The sequence below is a fragment of the Erpetoichthys calabaricus genome, chromosome 15 (assembly GCF_900747795.2).
Source record: "Erpetoichthys calabaricus chromosome 15, fErpCal1.3, whole genome shotgun sequence".
Classification (NCBI taxonomy): domain Eukaryota; kingdom Metazoa; phylum Chordata; class Cladistia; order Polypteriformes; family Polypteridae; genus Erpetoichthys; species Erpetoichthys calabaricus.
In genome coordinates this window covers 19,705,384-19,725,078 of record NC_041408.2, presented here as the reverse complement: position 1 = coordinate 19,725,078, position 19,695 = coordinate 19,705,384, and the positions used below count along the sequence as shown (strand labels likewise).

At 40.0% G+C, this 19,695-nt stretch overlaps 1 protein-coding gene across 1 annotated transcript in view; it reads left to right on the top strand.

The window, feature by feature from the left end:
* The window catches only part of crip3 (cysteine-rich protein 3), a 129,837-nt gene that overhangs the window by 98,553 nt on the left and 11,589 nt on the right, over nucleotides 1–19,695 (top strand). Inside the window, exons 5-8 of the mRNA XM_028820579.2 lie at nucleotides 1,494–1,568; nucleotides 6,471–6,565; nucleotides 15,977–16,034; nucleotides 17,580–17,661. Coding sequence (XP_028676412.2) covers nucleotides 1,494–1,568; nucleotides 6,471–6,565; nucleotides 15,977–16,034; nucleotides 17,580–17,644 — 293 coding nt within the window. The 3' untranslated portion in view covers nucleotides 17,645–17,661. The remainder of the gene's footprint in view (nucleotides 1–1,493; nucleotides 1,569–6,470; nucleotides 6,566–15,976; nucleotides 16,035–17,579; nucleotides 17,662–19,695) is intronic.

The following is a 19,695-nucleotide window of genomic DNA, read 5'->3' as shown; positions in this document are numbered from 1 at the left end:
ATATTACTGGCACAGTGGATTAGAGCAAGTGTAGCTCACAGGTTGTGTTGTTTGGGCGCCACCTACTGACTCTGGGAAACTGCTGCGTTTGACTCTGGGGCGGGCGCCACGGCGCATTACGTTGTGTTATTTGGGCGCCACCTACTGACTCTGGAAAGCCGCCGTGTTTTGGGAAGCCGCTGCGTTTGACTCTGGACCCTGGGGCGGGCGCCAAACTGAATGACCGTTATGTGATCTACATTACTGGCACAGTGGATTAGAGCAAGTCTAGTTTACAGGTTGTGTTGTTTGGGCGCCACCTACTGACTCTGGGAAGCCGCCGCGTTTTGGGAAGTCGCTGCGTTTGACTCTGGACTCTGGGGCGGGCGTCATGCATATATTAACTGTGGTTTAGTAAGATAGATAACCTTGATCCCAGGGTTGTAGCAGGTGGACTCTATTCTATTGTCTTAAATTTTCAACCTTGGCTGCCATTCCTCATTTGCTAAATTATGTAAGAAGGGCTTGTTTCCACCTATCATCATTGATCTATGTGTATGCCTTGTATCACTTTAAGAGAGGAACATTGTTTTATCTTTGCAAAAATAAAAAAAAATCTGCTAAAAATACACACCACTGTTTATGGCCCCGGCAAAGAGGCATTTTAATCCTATATTGATACAGCACATAGACAAATTGTAGCATTGCACCATAAAACAGGAAGGCTGAAATGTAGCATACAGTATATGTTGTGAGGGATTGCCGGCCATATATTCCGGCCAACACCTCCAAGCCGCCAGATGGAGCCCTCCTTGCAGCATGGAGGTGCCCCGAATGCCAGCAGGGAATCATGGACCTTGGAGTTTTTCTTCACAGCCCTGCTGGATACCATGGGGGCCGCCAGGAGTCGCTGCAGGGAGGCCCAGGGATTTATGCTTTCCGTATAGCCCGGAAGTATTTCCAAGTCACAGGAAAGGAAGAAATGATATACTTCCAGGCTGAAGAAAAGGAGAAGTTTTTACCTGACCCGGAAGTGATAGAAAGTCGCATGGACTGAGGGACAGAACCACTTCTGGGTCAAGGACTACAAAAGGATTGTGGGAAATCCCACACGTTGAGCTGAGCTGGGTGGAAGGGTGGCAACGCATCTGGGAGTGGAGTATTAATTATTGATTGTATTATATGAGTATAGTGGAGTGTAGAGTGCTTGGTGCACATTATTACTGTATTATAAAGAAAGTCATATTGGACTTTTATCTGGTGTCTGGCGTCTCAAACAAGGGATCAAGGGAGCAACAGCGCCCTCTATCTGTTACAATGTATATTTATCAAAATGGATATCTGAAATCTCCTCAAATATAAATAAGTTGACTCCTGAATTTGCATTTCATTTAAACTGATAGTGTACTTTACGCATTTATTCATAGTATTTGTTATCACAGATGACTTTTCATAATAAAGTTGGAGAGATTACAGTGTACCATAACTAAAAGAAGCAATTATTTTTATTTCAGCTGCTTCTGTACGTGTTAAGACTTTTGCTGGGGAAACCTCACTTTGCCCTGGCTGTGGAAAGGTAGTCTATTTTGGTAAGTAATAAAATTTTTGAAAATAATTTACTATTTTCTTTAAAGTGTATACTTTCGACATTATAGACCATACTGGTAATATTTTTTCGTTTTCCAGAGTTTAAGCTTATAATGCCTATATAAAGTATTCACCTCCTTGGATGTTTTTATATTTTATTATTATACAGCATTGAATCTCAGTGGATTTAATTTTATCTATTTTTCTATTGAACAGATCTCTATAAAGTGGTCTAAATTAATATGTGTATTATAAAAAAAAAAACTTTGCGACGTGAAGTGATCTTTTGAAGAGCGATCTGTGAGAGACAGAGAGACACTTTCATGTCCCGCGAGATGGTCGAGTCACGTCATACTTACAATCTTTGGAAGCAAGTCCCGTGATACACATGCAGAGCAGGTTAGGGATAATGGAAGTAGGAAAATTCGAAAGTCTCAAGAAAATGAGAGTAAAGCTCACATTAGCACAAACAAATGGAAAATATTACTCGGTGAAATAATGGAACAGCGAAAAGAGATCGAATAGTGTTCGAGGATGTCTGGGGGAGAAGAGAGACAAGGCAGTGACTTTGAAACATTCGAAGCGCCGCCCAAAATGCACGGGAGCAACAGCAAACCAGCAGCTGATCGAGCAAAGAGGAGGTAAAAAAAAATAACTGTTATTTGATTCTTATTATATCACCGTTTAACATGGGTTTCGGAGAAGTGACTGCATCTCCTTGGGGTACGTTCAGCCTCCCTCTCCACAACAGCGCATAGTTACAAATATAAACACATAAGTATTCATCCCCTTTATTATGACACACCTAAATCTTCACTGGTATAGCCAATTGGCTTCAGACGTTATTTCAATGGAGGTGACCTGTCTGAGGTTTCACTTGATTGTAGCATAAATGCACTTCTGTATCTGAAAGTTCCAAGTCAGTATCATGTTCTAATCTACAATGAAGACAAAAGAACATGCAGCTCTGTCAAAAGGTGACTGAAAAGTACAGGTCAGGGGATGGAGAAAAGAAAATAGGCGTGTTACTGGAAAGCCCATGAAGTCCAGTTAAATCAGCCATGAAGAAATGGAAACAATTTGGTACAGCTTATTTATGGACAAGGCCATCCATAAAAACTGTGTGATCATGCAAGAATAAAACTAATAATAGAGGCCACCAGGTAACTAATGAGACCCGAACAAGAAACAAACTACAGCGGATAAGACACAGTGCACACACCAACTGTCGCCCAGGTGCTTCACAAGTCGCAATGTTCTGGGTGAGGGGCAGTGAGAAAGACACCGTTTTTTTCTTTAAAAAAAAAAAAAACTAGGGGGCTCTGCCCCCTCCTCGCTTCACTCGCCAATCCTCGGGTTTGGTTAACCAGATATACAATTTAAACAGATTGTTATTTTCATGGGTATTGTTACACATGCATTGTTTTCATTTTTACTTTAAAACTTCAGTAAAAACAATATTTGGAATTAACTTTTCTGATTCAATGGAATCATTGAATTTTGATTCCTTGTTTGGATTTACATTGAGACAACGCAACATATAACTGCCCGTGAGTGAATATCGTTTCTTTCTCTCTAATAAATAAACCGACTTTTTTGAATGTTTGTCCCTGTGATTTGTTAATTGTCATAGCACAAGCCATTCTCACGGGAAACTGTAAATGTTTTAATACGAATGGCATATCAAGATCTCCTTTTGTGTCTAATGTTATTCGCAGAAGATGTACTACATTACCTTTCCTGTCATCTGTTAAAATTTTACATCTTAGAATTGTTTGTCCAATTTTTAATACAACTAATCTTGTCCTATTGCATAGCCCATCACTCAGACATAAATTACGCAATAACATTACGATACATCCTTCTCTCAACAGTAATTCACCAGACGGTGTTAACGCTTGTAGATATTCTATGGGATATTGTAAATTGATGTTTTCATCTTCCGCATCATCACCACCAACTGCTTCAGGAAAATCTATTGATACGCATTTAACCAATTTGCCATGTAACCGATCGATAATTTCGCTCTGCATGTGTATCGCTCCAGCGTTTTTTTTGAGCCTTTCGAATTTCATTGCTTTCATAATTTCTAACCTGCTCTGCATGTGTATCACGCCAACATTTTTGAACATCTTTATGAAGTTCTACTTTGTCTTTTATTTCTGACCCTGACTAGACCTGCAATGTTTTCATTTCCACTTGGTCCGGGCTGATTATTACTTTCCTTATTTTCTGAATTTGCACATAGATTATTATTGTTCTTTTTTGCATTATTTTCTCTCCAATGCTTTTGGGTCTGTTTTCAACGCACTGCTCTTTCTTCTTCACTTAGTCGTTGACGTGTCATCTACAACGTATAAAATTATTGTCCTCATAAAATGTATAAGAGTTGAGAGCACAGGAAGTATGTCTGCCAAAAGCATTCACACAACTGAGAGGTTAGATGACCGGGACTTGCTTCCAAAGGTTGTAAGTATGATGTGACTTGAAAGAATCTCATGTTAAAAGTCTCCGTCTCGTGGGACTTCATTCCAAAAAGTCACGTCTCGTCCCATCCCAAGATTTTTTTATTATAATAGAGAAAAAAAAGCTACTGTTTGCCTGAAGACACATAGGAGACTCGAAGTCCAAAGGAAGAAGGTTGGCACAAGCCAAACACTGCACACTATCAGAAGCTCACCATCTCCACAGTGAAGCATTGTTGTGGCAGCCTATTGCTGCAGACCCATGAAGGCCTCTGAGACACAAACAGAGAGAGGGAGGGAGGAAAAAATGAATGCAGCAAAATACAAAACTACTGGAGCAAAACCTGAGGCAGTCTGCAGGAAACCTGCACTTTGGGAGATTTTGTTTTACAGCAAGACAACAACATCATTTATTTCTATAGCACATTTTCATTAAAGCACTGTAGCTCCATGTGCTTTATAAGATGACAAAAAGAAAAACAAAAAAGATTAGGCAATAATATTAAAGAAGAAGTAACAAAGGAAAAAGGTTCAGTCCGATGGCTGGGAGGATAGTAAGAAAGAAAAAAACCACTTCAGTTAGGCTCGAGAAGAAAATAAAATCTGCAGGGGTCCAAAGGCCAAGAAGACCAGCCAGCCTCCACTGGACATTCTATTAACACAAATGGTTGTAAATCAGTCCTTTTTGTTTTCAGGCTTCACACGATAGTATCTCATGATGACATCCCCAAAATTAAAGCCAAAGTTGGACAGAAATTGCTTAAAACAACATTGTTATGTAGTGACTGCGTCAGAGTCCAGATCTCAAAGCAATTTAGAATTGTGATTGGACTTGAATAAGGTTTTTCACTTTGACTCCCATGACACCTGACAGAATGAATGGGACCAATCTACACAGACTGCAGGCTGTCATGGCTGACAATGTTACATCTACTAAATACTGACTTGAAGGGGGGTTTGTGTTTTTTATATTTGTAATTCGTGTAACTTGCTTTGCAGTGACCTTGTCAACATCGAAAAAGGCAAATTAAATCCACTCTAATTCGGTGTAATAAGAGTTGGAACTTCCAAGAGGGTGAATATTTTGTTTAGAAATTATTACATCTGTCTTGCATTTCTGATCTGCTTGGGTTTCATTATTTAATCAGAATCTTTTGTACCAACAGTATTGTGCTTTATGAAAGTCGATTTTCTGTCTTCATTTCTCTCCATCTCCAATCAAATGACCCCACTAAATTAGCCTTACAGTAATTCAGACTTACCATGATATGAAGGTGCCAGAGCACACTGAACAGCAGGGGTACTCAATCACGGTCCTGGAGGTGTGCAGTGGCTGCAGGTTTTTGTTCTAACCCGGTTGCTTAATTAGAAAGCAATTCTTGCCAATAATTTAATTTCATGGCTCGTTAGTGCTTTAACTCTGCTATGTCAGGTCATTCTCATATCCTGGATTTTCTTCCTCTTTCTAAGGATATCATCCGAATGATCTGAACGCTAAAACGGACGAGTGATTCTTAGTCCTTCACTTTTTTCTCTTCACTTTCCTTCCAAATATTTAATTAAACCAATTAGTGCACGATAAATACAGAGGTGTAAATGGTAACAAGCGAAATGGAGAAATGCTGGTCTCTTTTGTCATTTGCATGTTACTGCTAATAAGGAGTAAATAAAAACCAAGACTACAGCTGTTTAAGACTAAAATAAGCAATAAGGGTTCAAAATCTTAACGAGCGAGACAACTAAAGTGAAGCAGAAGTGTTACTTGAGCAGTAAGTGCTTCTTATTAAGCAACTGGGTTGGAGCAAAAACCTGCAGCCACTGCAGACCTCCAGGACTGTGATTGAGTACCCCTGCTCTACAGTGTCCATAAGATGAGCAGACAGACGTTTACGGAATATATCAATGAATAAATGCATTTCGGATTTTAAAATCTTGATTTCAGTGCAGTTTAATAACTGCTTTTAATGTCACGTGTTTTTATTTGTTGGAAATGAAGTCTTACAATTAACTGTAAACACACATAGGTGAACAATCCAATGTCAGCTTTGTGTGTCATTTTTTTCTCTTTACTGTGTGTCACCAATTTGTGTCATCTGTGCTTATCCACACACATCACATCACAACTCAAGTCAGTTCTAGTCGGATTGACTTGCCTCCAATCCAGGTCTGCCAGGTGAAGTTACAGCTGTCAGTTACAACACAGAACATCCATCACACTCGACCTCCACCCTGCAATCACACGACCCACACCACCCGTCTCTTGGTAAAAGTGTTTACCTGTAATTTTTGATACTTTAAAATAAACCTAGTATACCAGCTGAAGTATGTATATTTCATACAAATGAAAAGCTCATTGTTCTAAGACTGTATTTTTCAGCTGATTTCAATTTTGAAAACTAGAAAAGCCCTTTTGTTTCTGTCTTTGCTTTACTTTAAAAGCTGAGAAGGTGATGTCCTTGGGTAGAAATTGGCACAGACCGTGTCTTCGCTGTGAGAGATGCAAAAAGACGCTCACTCCAGGAGGTCATGCAGAGGTACGCAGTGTCTGAAATAAAAACATTTTAATGTATACCCTTAAAAGTAAGCAACTCGGAAATGTTAGTTTCTGCTTTAGATTTTATTGATGATTTTTTTAAAATATAGCTTTATTTGTTTTTTTAATGCCTGTACAATTTTGTGAATTATAGATGGAATGAGGGCGGCACGGTGGCGCAGTGGGTAGTGCTGCTGCCTCGCAGTAAGGAGACCTGGTTTGCTTCCCGGGTCCTCCCTGCGTGAAGTTTGCATGTTCTCCCCGTGTCTGCGTGGGTTTCCTCCCACAGTCCAAAGACATGCAGGTTAAGTGCATTGGCGATCCTAAATTGTCCCTAGTGTTTGCTTGGTGTGTGTGTGGGTGTGTGTGCGCCCTGCCCGGAGTTTGTTTCCTGCCTTGCGCCCTGTTCTGGCTGGGATTGGCTCCAGCAGACCCCCATGACCCTGTGTTAGGATATAAGAGGTTGGACAATGGCTGGCTGGCTGACTGACTGTTTTCCCATAATGTACACTCTAATTTTAATTTTTAAAATATTAAATGCAAAACATCATCCCATCTATCCATCCATCCATTATCCAACCCACTATGTTCTAACTACAGGGTCACGGGGGTCTGCTGGAGCCAATCCCAGCCAACACAGGGCGCAAGGCAGGAAACAAACCCCGGGCAGGGCGCACACACACCCACACACCAAGCACACACTAGGGACAATTTAGGATCGCCAATACACCTAACCTGCATGTCTTTGGACTGTGGGAGGAAACCGGAACACCCGGAAGAAATCCATGCAGGCATGGGGAGAACATGCAAACTCTACACAGGGAGGACCAGGGAAGCGAACCCGGGTCTCCAAACTCCACACAGGGAAGACCAGGGAAGCGAACCCGGGTCTCCTAACTGCGAGGCAGCAGTGCTACCACTGCGCCACCGTGCTATGGAAAAAAGTAATACTTCACATTGTTACAAAAATGATTTTGCCAAAAACTGATAGGTAAATCCATTTCCTGGAAGGTTTTGGTCCTGAGCATGGTCATATGAGTAGATGTTCTGCTGTGAATCGTATAAGAATTTATAACCTTTTCTGTTTGAGGTTTGCAGTGGCGTGTTTTTACTTTAAAATTCAGGTGTGTCCATGCCAGAATTTTCCATTGTGTGCAGACGTCTCTGCAGTAATCATTAACTTGCCTGACTAATGATATCTGTCCCTGTTTTGCTACTGACAAGTGAAACAAACTTGGAATGCTGGTTCCTAATATCTTGTCTTTCTCAATTGGCATCGCATCATTGTGATAAAATACAGCCATATAGAATTTAGTTTAGTTTTTGAGTGTCTTGCTCAGGAAAACAGTTTATAAACTGCCTAAATGGAAACCGCAACACCTCAAGCTTAAAATTGAATGGTTTTGATAAGTAAGACAAATAAGCCACAATAACATGGAAAGAATATGCAGAATGCATACAATGCACAACTCAAACTGCTCATTGCATATCTGAGAGTTGCACTAACTTACCACTGTGAGCCCTACACACAATTGGGGTCAGAAATGATTTTCTACATACAAGCCTGTTTTATTCCAGACCGCATTTCTTTGCGAAAGGAGTATCACATTGCTCTGAGACGAGCACATGTAGGCTTCCTTGGTGTCTTTTTCACATTTAGTGCAGTTCTCCACTGAGGAAAAACTTGAAATGCAAGCTCAGTTTAAAGCTTTTTGGGTTGTTTGGTTGTAAAATAATTTTCTATGCTGATATTCCTATGCCTGCCTGAGGAAGGGTGACGGATAAGCACAAATATGAATAAAAACCTTCCATAGCTATTTATTTCTTGCCTTCGGATCAAGTTGGCAAATGCCTAGTCAGTGAAGTATACAAGTTGATTTCAAGGATGGAGGATCAGACTGAGCAAGTGGAAGATAAATCTGTATAAAATAAAGAATGACATAATGGCTTATATAAACATAAGACATTAGAATAAGTACAGAGCAGGATGTTACCAGTTTGCACACTGGCTGAAACCAGCCAGTGATAAGTTAATATAGTACTTACGGCCTCAGTGCATATTCTATCACTTTCCATTTATTTCAATTAAAGAACATAAGGGTATTTCTGTACCCTGAAAATAGGAGGCCATTAGTATAACATTTATAGTTGGGCTGATTTTTCCACCCGTTTTCACCACATACTATCTGTATGTAACAGCTGTGTGTGGTTTTTTAAATAACATTTAGTATTTGTTGTCCTCTCTTGATCAAGTAGTAGTAGCCTCAGGTTGGTCATAATCTATACTAGAGGTGGGCAATGTCGGTCCTGGAGGGCCGCAGTGGCTGCAGGTTTTCATTCCAACCCAGTTGCTTAATTAGAAACCAATCCTTGTCAATCTCAGACCTTATTTAATTTTATGGCTTGTTGCTCTGCAATGTAAGGTTCTTATATCGTAGGATGTCATCCAAATGATTTGATGCCTAAAAAGGATAATTTTCAGTCTGTCACATTTTCTTTTAAGTGTTTTATTAAATCAAACGGTGTATGATGAACACACACACACAGATGTAAATGGAAACAAGCTAGATGGAGAACTATTGGCTGCTTTGTCATTTACAACTTAATGTTAATAAGGAGCCATTAAAACATTAAATGCAGCCGTTTAAGTTTGAAATAATCAATTAAGGGTCGGGAACCTTAACAAGTGAGACCACTAAAATGAAGCATCAAAATGTCACTTGGGCAATAAGGGCTTCATCAGCAATAATTGACTTCTCATTAAGAAACTGGGTTGGAACAAAAACCTGCAGCCACTGCGGCCTTCCAGGACAGACATTGCCCACCCCTGAATTATACCATCAACTAAATAACTATTTCTGTATATGCATATTTAAGAGATGTCTTCTAAATTTTTATTGGATACTTAATCTATATAAAAGGATCCAGTGTCAAATCTAATTTGTTTAGAAAGACACCAATTTTTTTAACACTATGTATGTAGCATTTGGAAATGAAGACCTCAAGTTGAAAACTTCATAGTAACTGTTGCATGCAAGATACAGTCATATGAAGAAGTTTGGGAACCCCTCTTAATTCTTAATTTTTGTTTATCATTGGCTGAGCTTTCAAAGTAGCAACTTCCTTTTAATATCTGACATGCCTTATGGACACAGTAGTATTTCAGCAGTGACATTAAGTTTATTGGATTAACAGAAAATATGCAATATGCATCATAACAAAATTAGACAGGTGCATAAGTTTGGGCTCCCCAGCAGAGCTATGACATCAATACTTAGTTGAGCCTCCTTTTGCAAATATAACAGCCTCTAGACACCTCCTATAGCCTTTGATGAGTGTCTGGATTCTGGATGGAGGTATTGTTGATCATTCTTCATACAAAATCTCTCCAGTTCAGTTCAATTTGATGGCTGCCCAGCATGGACATCCTGCTTCAAATCATCCCATAGATTTTCGATGATATTCAAGTCAGGGGACTGTGACGGCCATTCCAGAACATTGTGCTTCTCCCTCTGCATGAATGCCTTTGTAGATTTCGAACTGTGTCTTGGGTCATTGTCTTGTTGGAATATCCAACCCCTGTGTAACTTCAACTTTGTGACTGATGCTTGAATATTATCCTGAAGAATTTGTTGATATTGGGTTGAATTCATTCAACCCTCGACTTTAACAAGGGACCCAGTCCCTGAACTAGCCACATAGCCCCACAGCATGATGGAACCTCCACCAAATTTGACAGTAGGTAGCAGGTGTTTTTTCTTGGAATTCGGTGTTCTTCTTCCGCCATGCAAAGCACTTTTTGTTATGACCAGATAACTCAATTTTTATTTCATCAGTCCAAAGCACTTTGTTCCAAAATGAATCTGGCTTGTCTAAATGAGCATTTACATACAACAAGCAACTCTGTTTGTGGCGTGAGTGCAGAAAGGGCTTCTTTCTCATCACCCTGCCATACAGATGTTCTTTGTGTAAATTGTGCTGAATTGTAGAACGATGTACAGATACACCATCTACAGCAAGATGTTCTTGCAGGTCTTTGGAGGTGATCTGTGGGTTGTCTGTCACCATTCTCACAATCCTGCACATATGCCGCTCCTGTATTTGTCTAGGCCTGCCAGACCTGCTGGGTTTAACAGCAACTGTGCCTGTGGCCTTCCATTTCCTGATTCCATTCCTTACAGTTGAAACTGACAGTTTAAACCTCTGAGATGGCTTTTTGTAGCCTTCCCCTAAACCATGATACTCAACAATCTTTGTTTTCAGATCTTTTGAGAGTTGCTTTGAGGATCCCATGCTGTTATTCTTCAGAGGAGAGTCAAAGGGAAGCACAACTTGTAATTGACCACCTTAAATACCTTTATATCTCATGATTGGACACACCTGCCTGTCTATGAAGTTCAAGGCTTAACAAGCTAATCCAACCAATTTGGTGTTGCAAGTAATCAGCATTGAGCAGTGACAGGCATTCAAATCAGAAAAATGACAAGGGGACGTACATTTTTGCACAGCCAGTTTTTCACATTTGATTTAATTTCCTACAACTAAATACTGCTTCACTAAAAATCTTTGTTCGGAAAACACCCCAGTACTCAGATGTTCCTAGGAAATGAATGACATACCACTGTTATCTTTTTTTTTTGAAAGGAGAGTTAATTATTATGCAGGCTGAGAGGGGTTCCCAAACTTTTTCATATGACTGTATGTGTTTGAGTCCTTCTGTGAAGTGTTCTAATCCTCTCTAAACTGCATGGCACTGCTCACTTAGCAATTTCATTTTTAATAAAACAGGTGTTTGGATGATGGATTTAAAGTAGTACGTAGTACTTAAGTGAAGGTTAATAGTATGTAGTTTGTGTAGAGTCTGTTGTTTAATTAGGTTTGCAGTAAATTTAAACCTGCACTTGTAACTGTGATGTTCCTGCATTGATGGATTAAAAGCCAGAAGTCCACATGACCGTCATCATCAAGTTCTTCCATGTGAATCCTGAATACAATGAGGACAGATTGTGAGGTCATTTATGTTAGGTAGAATGCCTAGAGGGGGCTGGGTGGTCTTGTGGCCTTGGAACCCCGGCAGATTTTGTTTTTTTTTTTTTCTCTAGCCATCTCATTCTTCTTCATCATGTAAAGCACTTTGAGCTACGTCATTTGTATGAAAATGTGCTATATAAACAAATGTTGTTGTTGTTGTAGTCATTTACATTTTCCTATACAGACAGGACTTGCCTCTTTGTCTTTCCTGATTTTACGTAGTTAAGTTTTCTAGTTTATGAGGTGTGTTGCATTCAACCTTTTTTTTGTTGTTTGGTGTTTTATGTTCTTCTGACCTTATTGAGATAGCTACGGCTTGTGATAAGGACGCTGTATAGCGCCCGACCTGACACAGACTCACACTGAGGCACGTGTAAAACACTAAGAACTTTTATTTTTCTTCACCTGTGGGGCACGTCTTCCTCGTGAACCCCACAGGCAATACACAGTCCCACAAGCACTTAAGCCAACACAAAACACTTTTCTGGCACCACCACTCCTCCCATCTAGCTTCGTCCTCCACCTCCCAACTGTGGCCACTGAGTGGTGGTGGCTGGCCCCTTTTATAGCCCACCCGGAAGTTTTCCAGGTGCTTGACCACCTGGTCCCAATTGCACTTCCAGGTGGGGCTGAAGATTTGTCCAGCCGGGCTGTGGAATCCATGCAGCACCCTGTAGCGGCCACGCCAGCTCCCAACTGGGCTGTGGAGGACTCCATCTCCCATGGAGCCCTGCAGGATGTTGGGGAATCACCATCGGCCAGGGAGGCTTCCAGCAAACGTCCCGGTGGAGTTATTGAGCTGCCCATGGTTGCTTCCCCGGAACATATACAGCAGGGGCGTCCCAGTCGGGCATGGGACCCAGCCGCCCATCACAAGGTTTTGCAAGTTTTAGTGGTGCCCCTTAGCTTGGTCCGACTGTACCTTTCCAAAAACATGATTAACATAAATAGTGTAAACTTATGTCTTGCCTCTCTTCAGACCCACCTCACAGCTAGATGCATTTTCTCTGTGGACGCATGAAGGTGGGTGTTCTGTAACTCTTAAGCTTCTCCTACAAAGATGTACTGTTTAATATCTACGGTATTTAGGCTGTATATGTTTATATTTATAGACTTAATAGTTGTTAACTTCACAGAATTACTACAAGAATAAATAATAAAGTGGTGAATATCTTCCAATAAAAAGACACGATTTTCTGTACTGCCACAAAAAGTAAAAATTGTTAACAACACAAAATGTACCTTGATTGGGTGCAGAAATACAAGGAATGCTGAACCTCATAGTAAGTCAGTGTAGCTGCCTAAACTTGTTCACTCCAAGCCTACTTCAGTAGAATAACTAAGGCTTGTTATTTATGATAAATCCTAATACGTTATTACGCATTATGAAACACTGAGGTTGTCTTGGCTTAGAATGTCTTGGGTTAAGCAGTTTTATTTTTTTTGTCTCTGCTTAATGTGTGTGTGTGTGTGTGTGTGTGTGTGTGTGTGTGTTTTATATATAAAAAGATTCTTCGTGATTGTATTAAGGAAGTGATTTGGTGGGTGGGGCAGCACAAGGGTCATTAAACTTCCTGTTTTTATCTTCTCAAACGTCTTGTTTAATTATATTGCTCAGTAGTGTCTTTATTCTTCCATGTTAGAAATTTCTAGTACTGTAGGTTTTCCTTTCCCTCACTTCTCTCTAAAGGAAACTCTCTATTGATGGAAAAAGCTGAACTTTGACTGGAACATGTTCTTCCTTTTATTTATTTTAATGAACCCAAAATTTTGCGATTAAACACATGTCAGTGTAAACACTGGCTGAAGTGGGGGCGGGGAAAAAAAGAGGTGGTAGTATTCCTTGTTTTGGCCTCTTCATCATCCTCCTGCAAATATGTTATCGTAGATGCAATGCTGATATTACAATTTCTCAGGAGACCGGAGGGGATTAGGGTGGTGTCTCCCAGAAGGTTTGAAAACGTGCTGATATAATTGTTTCAGAGAGCTTCTGAGGTGCAGTTGGGTGGGATTCCCCTTGGAAATGCAAAAGTTTATTGATAGGACAAATTTTCCACTCTAAATACGGGTTGGTAGCGGGGTGTGCATTATGGAAAGTGCCAGCACAAACTTTAATTGCCGGTATGGAGTACAAGCGAATATCAGCCCACTTCCAGCGCCTGGTGTAAACAGGATCATATTAGCCTTGTTCTTTCTTTATGTCTCATTTTAAGTTATCAGCTGGTTGCTTAGTAATAAGCTATGAAATAATCTGAATCTGAACAAGCAAATGACCTTGAAGTGTTTTTCACTAGCACTCTAACTTAGAAAGTGGCTGAAATTGAACCATGCAGCCCTCCAGCAGGTGAGTTTTTACACCCCGGGTTAATATATATATATATATATATATATATATATATATATATATATATATATATTTATAGATATATATATATATTATATATATTATATAGATATATATATATATTATATATATTATATAGATATATATATATATATATATATATATATATATTATATAGATATATATATATTATATATATTATATATATATTAAAATGTGCAGTATATATTGTGAGATATGCCCGGGCACCACCAGACACAGACCACATCTTTATAAAAACCACATGTTTATTCAATACACACAGTCCCGCACCAATCACCCCTAATATGGGCCTGTCTCTCACTGTCCGTGGGCCGCCTTTCCTCTCTCCACGGGAGCTTCGTCCTGCTCCCACTCCTGACACTACTGTAGCTCCCCGATTGTAGGGAGGCGGCCCCTTTTACTCCCACCCGGATGTGCTCCAGGTGCTCGATGATGCTCTTCCGGCAGCACTTCCTGGTGTGGTGGAAGTGCTGCTCTTGCACCTGGAAGCACTCCAGGTGTCCCTGGAAGGATCTTCCTCCATCTTCCCAGGTGTGGCGGAAGTGAATGTTTCCCGGGCTCTCTGAGGCTCTGGGCACCCCCTGGTAGTGGCCACAGGCCCTAATGGGCTTGAGCCTCCTTGCTCCTCTCTCGTGGTCCCCTCAGGTTCAAGGGCGGTTGCCCCCTCGTGTCCCAGGGGACGTATAAGCCACCTCCCTGGCCCTTCCAGGCGTCCCGACTGGGTCTGTCCCCCAGCCTCCTGTGACAATATATAATCTATACTAGATAGATAGATATATGCGGTGGGTTGGCACCCTGCCCGGGATTGGTTCCTGCCTTGTGCCCTGTGTTGGCTGGGGTTGGCTCCAGCAGACCCCCGTGACCCTGTGTTCAGATTCAGTGGGTTGGAAAATGGATGGATGAATTAATAGATATAAAATCCAATGTCTGTCTGTCTGTCTGCTTTTCATGAGAGAATGGAATTAGATTGGGGTTTTTCTATGATTTGCTTGAACATTCTGGTTGATTTTGCGACTTCTGTCATTGCGCTGTGTCATGGTTTGCTTGCGGTACCGATTTATTTGTGTAAATCTGAGAGAGACACAGCAGCCTGAGGGCGGGGGTGGGCCCTACTCACTCGCGTGCCAACCTCGAGGTGTACCTTACCTCCTCTTAGATAGCGAACAAGAAAACTACTTAATGGATTTAGATCAGGTTTTTTCTATAATTTGCTTGAACATTCTGGATGATTTTGCGACCCCTCTCATTGTGATAAGTATCATAGTTCCCTTGCGGTCCTGATTTCTTTGCACAAATCAGAGACCCACACAGTGGGCTGAGGGGAGGGAGGCGAGGCCGGGCCCTCCTCACTTATGCTCCAGCCTCGGGGCGTTCCTTACCTCCACTTAGCTAGCGGACGAGAGAACTACTTAACGAATTTACTATAGATTGTGTTTTTTTTTTTTTCTGTATAATTTGCTTGAACATTCCAGTTGATTTAGCGACTTCTCTCATCAGGCTAAGAATCATAGTTCGCTTGCACTAATCCGAGACAGAGGCTGCGGGCCGAGGGGAGGGGGAAGCGTGATGTCAGGAGTAGGGAGCCAGGAAGGGCCCTCCTCACTGTCCTGTTTCAGTTCTACACGGGTGGAGCTGCGGGGGACGGCTAGTACTTGATATAGGAGCGTCTATTTGTGCTTGGCTAAGGATATGTTGTGGGTAACATGATGTGTGGCATTGATTTACTATGATATTTCACATGGATCAAAATGAAAAAACAAACCCTGAAGGTCACCAGTTTAGTACACTAGCAGACCATCTTAATTATTATAATGAATATAACACTCATTTTGTATTGTATTTTAATATAACTAAAAATAATGTGGGTAATACAAATACAAAACATTTTTGTTTTCATTATCAGTAGCAGTGTGTAAATATGTATAAACCAGTATTTGTAAAAGAAAATGGAAGTACATTACTACTGTTTTTTCCCCCCCTCCTTTTTCTCTACAGCATGATGAAAAACCATATTGCCATGTTCCCTGCTATGGATATCTCTTTGGGCCGAAAGGTATTAAGATTTTTATTTCTCCAAAAAACACTAGATTGCCTTTTTTTACAGTAGTTTACAATTACAAAGACGTTATTTTTCACTCAAGTCAAACCATTCTGTACTATTTCTGGACGAAAACTTTAAACCTTTTGTACAGTACTGTATTCATGGAGTTTTTTTGTCCTTTATTGTCCACAACAAAAGTAATACTGATCTGTTAGAATGTTTCTTTAATTCAACCACGCATGCACTGCAGCGATCCCAGACTGCATGTGACGAGAGCCGAGAGATGGCTGGTGCATTCTACAAGGGGAGATGACACCACAGGTAGCTGCTGCAAAGTTAGGACAGTGGAGGTTGGCTTTAAAGCTGTTAACGTTGGCCTGTGCAAAATGCAAGAAATGCCAGCATTAGTGAACAGAATGCTGGATGAGTTAGTAAATGAACTGCTTCTAAATAAATGTCCCAGTTATGTTATGCAGGTCTTAAGGAATGCCACCTATGGCAATGTGTGCAAGCAGGTCACAGAGAAAGCATTTATTTTATACTTAACATTGAGATTAAATGAATTATTAAATATTTATCCACACATTAAAATTAAACATGAGTAAACGAACGTTCTCAGTTCCTGCAAACTCCACTCAATAGTGATTACCAGTTGCTCCCACCAACCAGCCTTCTTTTTATTGGGAATTTTACCTGCCTTGTCTGCACACAATAGTCTGCTGCTGCCACCACTCACTTTTTTTCCTTGTACTGTCTCTTAATGATTTAAGCAGTCCAGGGTAACAAAATAGTAAAATGTAAAGAGCAGAGTGGAGATGCAATATATGGAACTCCTCAAATCTTAGCCACACATATCCCTTCCTTGGGAACAGTGCAGTTTCCTTTTTAATTATAACTATAATAAAGATGTAACAGATATATCCTGTTGTGAACTAATAATCAAAATGCGCATCATATTGTGAATTTTCTGTAGCATTATAATGCTTCTGAAAAGGCAGTAGAGAATCTGATGGATGTCACCAGTTCGTCTTAACTCAATAGCACAAAAATACTTTTTAATATGACTGCCATTGCATAGAAATAATTTATTATATTTTTTTAAATTTGTGGTTTAAGATGGCTGTCTGCTTTTTATAAAAGTTGCCCTTTTGCTAAGTGCTTTTCATGCAAAGTGTAATTTTGCTCAATTGTGTCAAAAGTGACAATCACAACAGAAATCTAATTTTTCTTCCTAAATGAGTTTACAGTAGCGTGTGAGAAAATGTGTTCTGTTTGTCTCAAAAATCCTACTTGCATTGCTTGATTTTTTCCTTTTTATAGAGTTAGTCATTTACATTTCTCTTTATTATGATTTTTATAATGACGTTGAGTTCTGCCGGCTCACGACCTGCATTTAAAGTACTGCATTAGTGTTGGTTTCTTCTCTCGTGACCACACACAAGGAATGTTTTGTCTTTATCACCGCTTCATTGCTTTTTAGTTAACATCCACCATACAATGTTAAGTAGAGGGCACACAATTCAAATGAAATTAAGCATTCATTCTTTTCTGCTGCAGGTGTTAACATTGGAGAAGTTGGGTGTTATATTTATGATAACCACAATGAACAACTTCTTTTGTAATGGACACGATTGCCAGGGTATGTTACCAATGTTTAATTTTTTCATTGAATAATATCATTCTTCAAAATTATATAATTTTAAAATCATATGGAAAATGTAAGACTACACATTAAGTTATTCATATTGTTTTTCTGACCTGCTGCTTTGCACCAGTAATACATGCTAAATCAGAGTGCTGTAATGTGATTCAGATTAATGTATGTTAGGGGAGTGTGCTCAATGATTGGAATTTAAATGGTTTTCCTCTTAAAACACAGGTATTTAAGAGGCCGATTGTTTGGCAGTTGGTTTCATGAAAGAAAGAATGTAAACCAAGTGCAGGTCCCATGTAACTAAATAGAAATGTTTTACTTTTGCATGCAGGAACCCAAGTGAAACGTTCAGCTCTTAGAATGCGGTACAGTAATCCCTCCTCCATCGCGGGGGTTGCGTTCCAGAGCCACCCGCGAAATAAGAAAATCCGCGAAGTAGAAACCATATGTTTATATGGTTATTTTTATATATTTTGAGCCCTTATAAACTCTCCCACACTATTATAAACATTTCACGCACAATTATACAGCATAAACCCTTTGTATTCTCTTAGATATTAGGTAAGATTCGTTGAAATTATGTATGTGTAAACAGTTTACATACAGTAAAACCTAAATATTATTTTAAAGATATCGAGCGTCTCCAATATCACATATGTTACAACCATTACGACAGACAGGCCACCAGCAATAAATACGTACAATGCAAGAAAAATTGTATACAGTAAAATGTGTGTACAGTGACACTAAACTATGTACATGTAATAAGTACTGTATGTAAATAATTAATTATGGTTACTCACCAACAATGACACGACGACTTGTCCGATAACGATGAGTTTAATTTTACTGCACTACAAAGGATAGCGTTACAGCTCTTGTAAAGGAGCCTCTTCAGGCGACTGTTTAGCACCGCCGTTGTTCTTCTTCCATCACTCTTTAATCCAAATCCCTAAAGCAGATTCCATCCAGACTACTGCCTTATCACGTCCACTTGCAACTCGTTTTGCGCCCTGGTTAAAGGACACTGCAGCCGTAGATCTTATATGCTTTTCCTCCTTTTTAAATAAAGAGAATCGTGGACTCATTGATGCTGTAATGGTGTCCTGCAGCGGTGTAGCTGTTTCCTTCCTTCAACATATCCAAAACTTTTACCTTTTCTGCAATCATTTGCATCTTCTGTTGGCGCTTGGACATGGCCCCTGAAGCAGTAGCAGTAGCGTGCATTAATGATGAATGAGTGAGATTAGACTTCCTGGTTAATGCAGCACTCCGTTGCTGAGCCAATCAGCAGCACACAGGAACTTAACCGAAGGCTCTGATTGGGTAGCTTCTCAGCCATCCGCCAATAGCGTCCCTTGTTTGAATTCAAATGCGTCCCTTGTTTGAATTCAAATGGGCAAATCAACTGAGGAAGCACACGTACTGTAGACCGCAGACATCCGTGAAGCAGTGAAAAATCCGCGATGGAGTGAAGCCGCGAAAGATGAAGCGCGATATAGCGAGGGATCACTGTATACCTGTTTATAGCGGAACTTGACTAAAGTTTCATTAAACCAGTTTGTGTTTTTATTTGCCGCATTTATATAGTGCAATAGAGGATCAACAATAAGTATCATAAATCTGATTCATAGGTATTTTACCCTGATTTTGTACTGGTGGTGAATAAAAGAAATTGTACAGCATCCTAAACAGACTGTGAGATTCTCACACTCATTTAGAAAATTGGAATTGGCCATGAAGAGCCTGGACACTGCATTTCTAGTATTGTTTTTCAAAACTATCATTACCATTGGCAAAAAAAAATGCTGAAATATTGAAGAGTACTTTTGGGTGTGACTGCTAGAGACTCCGTTTTCAATTTAACCATAAAGTGCAAATAAAAACTGTGCACCTTGTGTGTTGTGTTTTTGGCGTATATAAAAAAGTGACCCCTTAGTTTTTACACGGTAACCATTTTATTCTCTCCTGATATTTTGGAATGAACACTCCATGCTACGTGTTATATGAAAGCTAATA